This window comes from Carassius carassius, chromosome 34 (assembly GCF_963082965.1).
Source record: "Carassius carassius chromosome 34, fCarCar2.1, whole genome shotgun sequence".
NCBI lineage: Eukaryota > Metazoa > Chordata > Actinopteri > Cypriniformes > Cyprinidae > Carassius > Carassius carassius.
In genome coordinates, this window is record NC_081788.1 from 23,473,569 (window position 1) to 23,483,735 (window position 10,167).

General features: G+C 38.1%; 1 protein-coding gene across 1 annotated transcript in view; it reads left to right on the plus strand.

The window, feature by feature from the left end:
• The window catches only part of LOC132114781 (centrosome-associated protein 350-like), a 34,128-nt gene extending 24,034 nt beyond the window's left edge, over positions 1-10,094 (plus strand). The window contains exons 30-40 of the mRNA XM_059523103.1: positions 1,899-2,083; positions 2,623-2,798; positions 2,995-3,154; positions 3,703-3,863; positions 4,040-4,176; positions 4,281-4,363; positions 4,480-6,437; positions 6,764-7,237; positions 7,346-7,492; positions 7,799-7,921; positions 8,086-10,094. Of these exons, the coding sequence (XP_059379086.1) occupies positions 1,899-2,083; positions 2,623-2,798; positions 2,995-3,154; positions 3,703-3,863; positions 4,040-4,176; positions 4,281-4,363; positions 4,480-6,437; positions 6,764-7,237; positions 7,346-7,492; positions 7,799-7,921; positions 8,086-8,247 (3,766 nt within the window). The 3' untranslated portion in view covers positions 8,248-10,094. The remainder of the gene's footprint in view (positions 1-1,898; positions 2,084-2,622; positions 2,799-2,994; positions 3,155-3,702; positions 3,864-4,039; positions 4,177-4,280; positions 4,364-4,479; positions 6,438-6,763; positions 7,238-7,345; positions 7,493-7,798; positions 7,922-8,085) is intronic.
• Positions 10,095-10,167: the final 73 nt, after the last annotated feature.

The following is a 10,167-nucleotide window of genomic DNA, read 5'->3' on the forward strand; positions in this document are numbered from 1 at the left end:
AAAGCTAGTTTAATATTAAGCATTGTTATTTATCTGACTGGGTAAGGTTATTTTTATTTCTAATGATTAAATGATTTATCAAAATCCTTTGTGATTGTTTTTTGAACCTTGATTTGCTGATCAAATACAGGCAAATGTTTTGAAAAAGATTACCTTTAATCCCAAAGCCAAAGATTTGACTCGTTTAAATCATGGTGGGTTAAATTAGTGATTTCTGGGTCTTATTTCTTTTGTCTCTGTGGTGTGATCCTGTCAAATCCAGTCCTTGCCTTGTTGCTCGTCTGTCTTGTATTAATATGTAAATGTGATTTATATATGGTGAATCTCACAAAAACATGTCTATATTTTACATTAAATTCAAAAGGGAAAAAATAAAACTCTTGTTTTGCAAATTTGAAGCCTGATTTTATGACCATCAATTTTTGCAACATTATCTTCATGACAGTTAAGAAAATGTATGGCCTCCTATGGCTATGTTAATTTCTGTAATGCATCAAGATTATTTTTACCTCCATTTCTTTTTCATTTTTATATTGTCATTATGTTTCATTATATAGTATTGAGTTTCAGTACATTCTCATTACTATAAAATAAAAAAATGTTTGCATTACAGAAATAAGGGGGGTTGAATTGTTTAGTAACTTAATTGTCATGAAAATCACAATGCAATTAATCTTGATGATCTTAAATATAGGGTTCATTGCCTTTTTGCAAAAAAAAAAAAAAAGATATATATATTCTGATTTGTGGTGAAATACACCCTTAACAACTTTCGTGAGCTTTAACCATGCACCACACACAAAGCATCTCATTTGTTAAATAAATGCCAGTTCTTGAACTTGGTATCGTGGTGAGTGGAGACCGGGAGGAATATGTCTTTTCAGACAGGCTGGGTAGACTGATATATTGGATGCTTTTGAATAATGCTAGTTTAGGACTTCTTCATCTGCCCAATGGCCACAGTAAATCTTAACTCCAGCCCCTGATTAAATGAGTGTAGCCCGTGATGAGCTAATGAGTATATATGACTGAGGCAACATAATAGAATTTATGGTTAGATGAAGATAGCCGCTTTATTCACGAGGCAAGACGATTGCTTTTAGATGAAGCCATCTGTTTTCTCTAACATGTTTATAATTATCTTAAACCTCAATGAAAAAGCCAGGCAGGTTTGATCTCTTAGACCAAAGTCATGATACATGGAGGGCTTTTTTGTAAAAAAAAAAAAAAAAAAAACCTGCCTACTGTGAAGCACAAGTTTTTACCTGGCACAGCTTGCTAAAAAAATAAAAATGCTATAATATTCAATTTAGCATGTGAAATTCTAATTATTCAGTTTTCACTTTAATGTGCTTTATGATGTGTTAAACCTATGCATTTGTATTGGCAAAGCTTTATTTATATTTTTGACTAAAGCAAATATTCAATCAAATAATTCCACTGCAGGATTACTCTTACAGAGACAAAAGCGTAACACTGTCAAACCCTGGGTGGACCTGCGTGTTTCAGTTTGTCAGGTGGTTGTCTCCATGTGTCTCCCATAAGATGTTTCAGATGCATGAGTTTTACCCTGAAAAGGGTGTTATAGACACAATAGGGCTGTTTTCCTCATTAAAATAAATGCAGGTCTCTAAGTGGAGCCATGCCTTGTTTTGGAAAGCACGTTTGTGTGTGTGTGTGTGTGTGTGAGAGGATGTGTGGGTGCACATCCTTTGCAAAAGAGACTAATCTGGTGTTTGAAGAAGGTTGCTGAGTGAGTGGCATTATTTGGACGTCTGCTTTGCCTGCTTTTGTGGTGGTCTGTGTCCTGATCTTGTCACTTTGCTTTACACAATCTTGTTCTCCCCTTTTTCCGTCTTCTCTGTCTCTCTTTTTGTCTCTTGCTCTGTGTCCTGTAGGTTTCTCACTAAAAGGGAGCAGCAGTTGATGCAGAGGCGCAGACATGCGGAGGAACTTCTTGAGTGGAGGCAGCAGTTGGACGCAGAGGAGGCCGAAGTGCGGCGCATGGAGAAACAAGCTCTGGAAGCCTGGGAAAGTGAGCACAGTAAAACCAGTTGTGGACAAGAGGGTCCCACAGAACAAGGTGAGGAGTGTAAAAAAAAAGACATAAAGAAAAGGAAGTGATATTGAAAGTACCAAAACAGCCCCCCTGAAATTCATCTGAAAGATCCACATTTACTGCCTGAAAAATATCTGATATTTAATCAGTAAGTAATACAATTAGAATATCAAGACAATATATAGAGATGTTACCAATCAAATGAAATCACTATGGATTTGTTTTGTTTCCAAAATACACACAAAAAAGGAAGAATAAAAATTGTCTAAAATTTTAATTCTAAAATTAATATTACGTTTAGCTCTCTTGTTCTTGTGATATTGCTCAAGTCATAAATATAAAAACAAGATCTCATGCAAGTACTACTCTACAGCACAGCCTCTTGTGGCTTATTGATTTATTAATGTGCTCTTTTAGCCCATCAAAAGGTTTTCTGCTGTTTGCTATCATGTTTACTCTTCAGGGTTTTTTTTTTTTTTGAAAGTCAGTGTAAACAAAGCATCAAAGCAACGATTATGAATTAAACCGTTACATCTTGTTTATCTGTATGCATGTTCTCACAGAAGCAGGCAGTGAAGATGACAGCTCCTCAGTATCGTCCGTGTCCAGTGTGCACACTGATTTGTCTGTCCCAGAGCAGCTGGCCAGCCCTTCCTCAGACCGACCTGTCTCTGATTTCCACAGCCCTGCCCCTCATACCATCTACTCATCTGATTATAACAACACAGACAGTAAACAGGTGAAAACTGAACTTATCTGCTTCTGCATCTAATGTTTTTGTCATTAGAGCAATGATTGAATATTAAGCATAAGTATATGCAAAATTGTTTGCATATTTAAAGAAGTCCAAAGTTGTTTATGTGCTGTTATATTAAACAGGGTTGAATATAGCTCTCTTTGGTGAGTGTGATTTACATGGCCTTTATGTGTTGCAGTCTCCTCCAGAGAAACCCAGCCTCAGCTCTCTTCGACATTCAGACAGTAGCCGACCTGGGACTGTCACTGGTACCAGCAGAAGCAGCGAGATGCAGGTGCGCTCCAGCTCCAAGACCAGTGAGTCCCACACCAGTGACCCTCATTCAGCCACTCCATCCGGTAAAATTCTTGCTACCCCCATCAGACTTTGGAAATGTTCTGGATTTGCTCTGTTAATGTAATGTAGACCTGTTTTCTTTGAAGACTGCAACATTTAGAATAGTTTCATGTAGAATTTGGCTTTCTTAATCCATGTCATCCTTGGTCTTTTTTACTTGCTTAATTTTCTAATAATAGTAATAGTTCTGAAGGTGCTACATAACTGGTATGTTAATTTATCCTGCTCCAGTTTATCCTTTACATCTTTACTAAATTGGATATGTAAACACGGGAAGAGGAACACTGTGCCAGCAAAATAAAATGCTCTGTTAATCTCTGTGTGCACTTCTCTGAATCAAACCATGTTACGTTATAAGAACACAGATGAGTCTACCTGCCTTATATTGATGATCTGTCTAGAAGAGAGACCGTGCTAAAAGAAACTGTGCTTCTTTTAGATTTAAAGCAATCATCTATCTTTTATTTAAATGTTCTACTTGAGAGACTACAAAATGTTTAATATTAATATAAGTGATTTGACAATGGTAATTTTTGTGCTCTTACATCAGAGACCACATCCGATCAGAGTGATATTGAGAGCCGTATTCGCGCCCTTAAGGATGAGCTACGCAAGCGCAAATCAATGGTGTATCAGCTAAAGAAAGAGCAAAAGAAGAGGCAAAAAGAGCGACTGAAAGCTCAGGAGGCGAGTCTGCTGAAACAGTTAGAGGTCAGTCATCATCACCTTTCATATTCATCACCTATTTCTGCGTATTGTTTCTTTTAAAGAAACCGCTATAGAACCGTGTTATTTTGCTATATTATTTTAATTGGCTATAAAAATAAATGCTGTCAATATGCTGTATGTGTTAATGTTTGTGGCTCTCTCTTCCTCTGGATTGCCAGTTATATAATGACTTTATTCAGAAGACCAAGGCTGAGTTGAGTAAAGAGCCAGACAGCACTCCAGCTACTAAACCCCAGATTAAAACTCCCACGTCAGTCACCGAAAAGCCTTGGATAAAACCTCCTCCGCTTCAGAGGTCAGCCTTGACATTTACCAATCATTTTTAATTTACTCTCTCAGGTTTTTTTTTTTTGTCTTTTATATACCTCGCATAACATTTGATGCACATATACTTTATAGGCCTGAGACTAGCAAGGACTGGAAGATTATCACAGAATCTGAGAAATCAGACACTGTGCCCACAGAGACATCAACAGATAAAGGTGCAGTGCCTTTTAACCTAAGTACATGAATGTTGACATTAAGAATGGTGATTCGGACCAAATTAAAAAGTCTACATAATGCTATAATTGTGTATGATGTCTGTTTTTGTTTGCAGATGATGTTGCACCATCAAGACTTAAGTATTTATCCGGACACGATGACATTTCATCAGATGAAGATCTGCCTACAGTTACTCCAACTCCAACTATGGGAAGTCCAGAACATATGGACATTTTGAGGAGCTTGCATAGTCCAGATTATCTAAGGCACCAGTCAGAAGATGCCCCCCAAATCAAAGAACATTCTGATGGATCAGAAACCAATGACTTCCTTTCGGAAGATGAGAGTGTGGTCTCTAGCCAAAAGTCAGGGATTATAGAGGAACTGGAATATGCAAAGTCAGGGTCTGAGAATGACCAATCTGACCAACAACACTCTCACCCTCTGCTTAAACTGGATATTGGGCTTCAGATTCCGTCTCTGAATGACATGAAACCCAAATTCGAAGAGGAAAGGCTGTCTGAGAAGGATGCTGATGGCAAGCCAGCATTTCAAGATTCTGCAGATGTTGAAGAAAGTATGAGATTTACTGACCCAAACACATCTCCTGTGGTGAATTCAAAAGATATAGACTATCCTTCAGCTGACTTCTCATTGTCCATTACGGAGGATTCACTAAATATGAAAGATACACCGTCACCCTTAGGTGATGACTATAAAGATGACATTGAGTCTTCCTTTGGGTCATCATTTAAGGAGGATTATCATGAATCAAAGCCTACATCCCCCTCTGCCCCAGAGCCCAAAGAAAAATCTGTTAAGTCTCCAATTTACAGCAGTGAAGAGGAAATTGAAGAAGAACTAAGTGTTAGATCAGGAAGTATTAATGGCAGCTCCCAAACTGAAAGTCATGCAGAACTTAATAGCCTTGGTAAAGGCTCCGAAGAAGACAACAGGAGCCCTTCAAAATGTTCAACTTCACCACACCCCCAAATGCCAATTTTGCCATTAAAGGATGAATTGCCAGGCTTCTGCATTGGAGACCGGGTTCTGGTGAGTAATATACAACCAGGGACGCTGAGATTCAAGGGACAAACTAACTTTGCCGATGGATTCTGGGCCGGGGTTGAACTGGACCACCCTGAGGGAAGTAACAATGGAACTTACGATGGGGTGGTGTACTTTGAGTGTATGGTAAAACATGGTTTATTCGCCTCACCAGACAAGATCTCTCGTCTTCAAGAGAAATATGAGGCCAGTGCAGAAACTGAAGATGAAGATTCATCATGTGTTGACCAGCCAAATAGTAAAAACAAAGGTTCTGAGAAACAGTTGGTGCACATAAATCTGTTAAACAAAATGAAAGGAGAAAAATCTGACCTAGATTTGCATCCTGAGACCAGAGAGCCTTTGGATGAACAGGAAAAGCCATTGGACCTCAACATCGAACAGCTTTTCACTGGGCAAAGCACCTTTTTTAAATCTCAGCATAACCTGGATTTTAATGATATTGACTGCAATATAATTAAGGACCGTGACAAAAGTCGCCACACAGTACCTAACGACAGAGACAGGGACATAATTCTCAAATTCGTGGATGCATCTGTGGATAATGTTGTTCCATTGCTCAATAATTTGGATAAAGGGACATCTAAAAAAGAAAAACAGAAAGAGGAACCAACAGCAGTCATTCTGGACCTGTTGGTTGAGGATGAGAAGTCTAGAGTTGCTTGTCTTGAGAAATCCACTGACATCTCAATCGAGGAGGCCAGTCTCGATAATAAAGAAGACTTGAATAACAAAAGGGCTTTGACTACACTTGCAGATAAACTTGTGGACAACTTCTTAAGTGATGCGCTGAAGCAATTTCAGAAGATCAAGAAAGACAAAGAAGATAAGTTATCAGCTGCTAATCAGTTAAAAAGAGACTTCATCAATGAAGATGATGGACTTAGAAGCAACAAATTTAAGTCTCAGAACAGGTCTTCATCTAAAACAAAGACAGACAGTTTCCGCACCTTCTTTGATGATGATCAGGAGGAACTTTCATCTCCAGAGCATTGCAACAGACCTGTAAGTGACTTTTAAAGATTTTGATTTATCTAAAGAATAATCTATAGAATAGATTAAATAAAAAAAAACTGTCTTCAAAGTTATTTATTGAAATGAAGTGAATGATTTACCCAACAAACTGATGACACTGCTGATGTGTAATGCTTAAGTTGCCATTTCCAACTGTACTGACACACATCTGAGGGCTGATGTTACCTTGGAACCTTCTTTTTAGGCCTGCAATGTGTTGCAAAGTTTTAATAGAAATGGAAAGACAAATCATATCTTCTCTTGATAGAAGTTGTAAGAGATGATCTTTACTAGTGTTAACTATGCTTCTTCAACAGGAGAGCCCTATCCTGGGTACGAGTGGACAGGAAGAGCTAGCTAAACGTCTGACAGAGCTGGAACTGAGCCGTGAGCTCTTCGATGTCCTTGGTGAGGAGCAGGACTGGTTCGATGAGGACTTTGGTCTCAGTTCAAGAAAACAACAGCAGAAGCAAAAATGTCAGCAGCAGCAAGATGGGATTTCTAGCTCCTTGAGTTTAAGTGCGGGGGAACAGGTCAAAACACCGCCCAGGCCTGAACTTCCCATGCAGATGAAGCAACCCGAGGAGCCTGCCCTCATTGTTCCTCACACTGTCCTGGAGGTGGAGAAAATGGTCATCGCTGCTACTCAGGAGATATGGAAAAGCTGCAAACTGGGTCATGGTAGACCAAGCCTGATTGGCGTACCCAAACCTCAGCCCTCTAATAATTTCCTGGAAGGAGACTCCAAAGCCAGTGACCTGGAAACTCAATGCCAACAAAGCTACAAACTGGTAGGGATTGATATGCTCGCATTGAGGTCTTTGTTTAACCATGGCAAGGTTTTTGTAGGCATTTCCATGTAGATGAGTAAAAATCTTTGCCGTTATATTTATTTACAGGCCATCTTTGATTTATCATGGGAGGTTATTCAAGACATTTATGCAGAAGATCCAAAAGTTGATCAGCCACAATGGATGAAGCCATGTCGCCTTAATTCCACCTACTTCCATCGGGTGAAATGCCCCAATGACATCACAACAGTCCAGGTATGCAAAGTGACATTAAGACTTTAAAAATTGATAAAAAGATTTTCCATTTTAAATGCTGTTCTTTTAAATATGTTGTTCATCAATTAAAAAAAATCACTGTTTCCAAAACAAAATTAAGCAGCAATATCAACGTTGATAATAAAAAATAAAAAAAATGAGCACCAAATCAGTATATTAGAATGACTTTATCATGTGACTCTGAAAACTGAAGTAATGGCTGCTGAAAATTATTAATGTTATTAAATATTTTATTTTAGGTCATTTAAGTATGTTTATTTGCGTACATGTATTTTCTTTATTCAGGAATTTGTCACCACTGAGGTATTGAAGTTGTGTGGTCTAAAGAAAGAGCAGAACCAGAAAACAGATTGGCAGAAAATGATCAAATTTGGACGAAAAAAGCGAGACCAAGTTGACCACATTCTAGTAAGTGTATTTAACCTCACATTCAGAATGCTTGTGTCTGAAATTGCAAAACTGTACTTGGAAACTGATAGATTGCTGACCATGGAAAACATTGATTTAATTTGATTTCTAGACTTGCTTAGGCATTTAAATGCAAAAGTCTATAATCACTCTTTCACTTCTAGGTCCAGGAGTTGCATGAAGAGGAATCCCAGTGGGTGAACTATGATGAGGATGAACTTTTTGTGAAGATGCAGCTTGCTGATGGGATTTTTGATGCCTTGCTAAAAGACACCGCTGACGTTCTGACCCAAATCCAAGAGAAGAAGTCTAAAAGAACTCTTTGATGATACCTGTACAGAGATCTGTTTTTGGTACCTAGTGTTAATCACAAAATAGAGGATGTGGCATAAAAAGACACTCAGTGAGGAATTGTCTTTCAGTCTGCTTGTGCAGTCCACGGAAAGTTGTGGATTCAGGACTCAAGGCTATAGCACCTTATCAAAGGTCTGACTTGTCATGGAGATGTTCACATTCTCATCCGGGAAGTGTGGTGAACTCAGCTCTTGATGGTCCGGTGTTAATTGTAGCAGCTGTTTGGGTCCAGATTCCCCATACTGTGTCTGTTTATCGCTGCTGCTAAAACTGGCTCTGCCATTCTCAAGTCTTGTGATTAAAACTCAAGGGTCAGATCAAATCAGGACAGACCTAAAGACTCAAAGACTTGTTTTTATCTCCAACTAGATTGTATCATAAGAAATACTTGTTCTTTTCCCCCTTTAATTCTATTAATTTATTATAACTTCTTTTTTTTTAAGTAACATTGGAAAGTGTTTCGAGAAAAGAGATTATTTTACCATTGTCATGATTAACTGCAGAACTAAGCACAATTACAAGTACAATTTGAATGTTGAAATGGCAATATAGTGTAAAGGGATTTGATGCAAGATAATGTTAAATGCAAAAATATGTAAATTATATTTAACAGCTTTTTGAAAGCAACAGGAAGACTTGCTCCATGCAAAACAATGTTGTATTGGTAACACCTGCTGCAGTTATTGGATGCCGAAAGACTGAATTGAAATATATGAGCTGTGCTAAACACGGACATGCTTGGTTCTAACCTTAACATTTGCCTTTTATCCTATTCATTTTAAGTGCCTCCATTGTTACATTTATTCACGCACAAGCAACTTTTCCCGGCCTTCCTTTGACCAGTGTTGAACGGTCCCTTTTGGCTGTAATCTTAACTCTTAACTTATTTCTTCATAGCTGAACAAACCTCTAATACTGTAAGATGTACATTTCTGCCTTAATTTGTGCGTGTACCCGTCATCAGAACCTTTTTAAAGTACAATTTTGTGTTTTAAGAAAAGAGAAGCGGTAATGTTATGCCATCACTGGCACAAGTACACATTTGTTTACTTTTAAGGAGGCGTTTTACTCATTGTGTACCTTTCAGAGGAACTGCTCAAGGGCTCAGCACGTCCATTATCCTCGAATGCTGTGATGTACATATTTGTAAATCAGTCACCATTACAATCCTAGTCTCATAAGAAACATATTATCATCATAGTGTCTTATGTTTATAATTAGCTGTAACCAGCCCTTCCTCACCTCTCTTAAAGCTGTACTTCCTGAGCCAGACTGTCCAATAGTGACTTGCAGCATCATTGTGAGGTTAGATCTAGAGTGTTATGCCGTGTAAGTGGGTTAAACTTCATCTATGCAGCAACAGAGTCTCTGATACCCAGCATCAGTTGCTCATCCAATAGCATGTCTAATTATATAGGTAACCGAGATCTCTACCTCGTTCTGACAATAGGCTACTACTAATAGTCTTTTTGGCTAATGTGTTTAAACTTTTAACTGGGCGGGAAATTAGGATTTGTGTGGCACAAGTTGTTTGATAATCAGTTTCTACTTTTAAATTGGTAGGTCGTAGAAATGTTTTGCGTCCCGTTAAGTGTATGTATATTTATAATGATGTACTGTGAGTGACAGAGGTGCACTTGAAGACTTGTAAATTGTTGTACCCGTGTAAATAGAGGCGATGCCTATCTCCTGTGAGTGAGATTGCTGTGAAAACGGACGTGGTTCCTTTTGCTTCCATGTATATATTCTAGATATATTTGTTAACTGAACTGATCCTTTGGAAATTGTAAATAAAGATCTTGTCATTTATCGGTCATAACATTTGCTGTGAAATCTTACATTTTGTCACAACTTTTCATGAACAGAATATGTGAAATAGGGCCTCTTTTCAA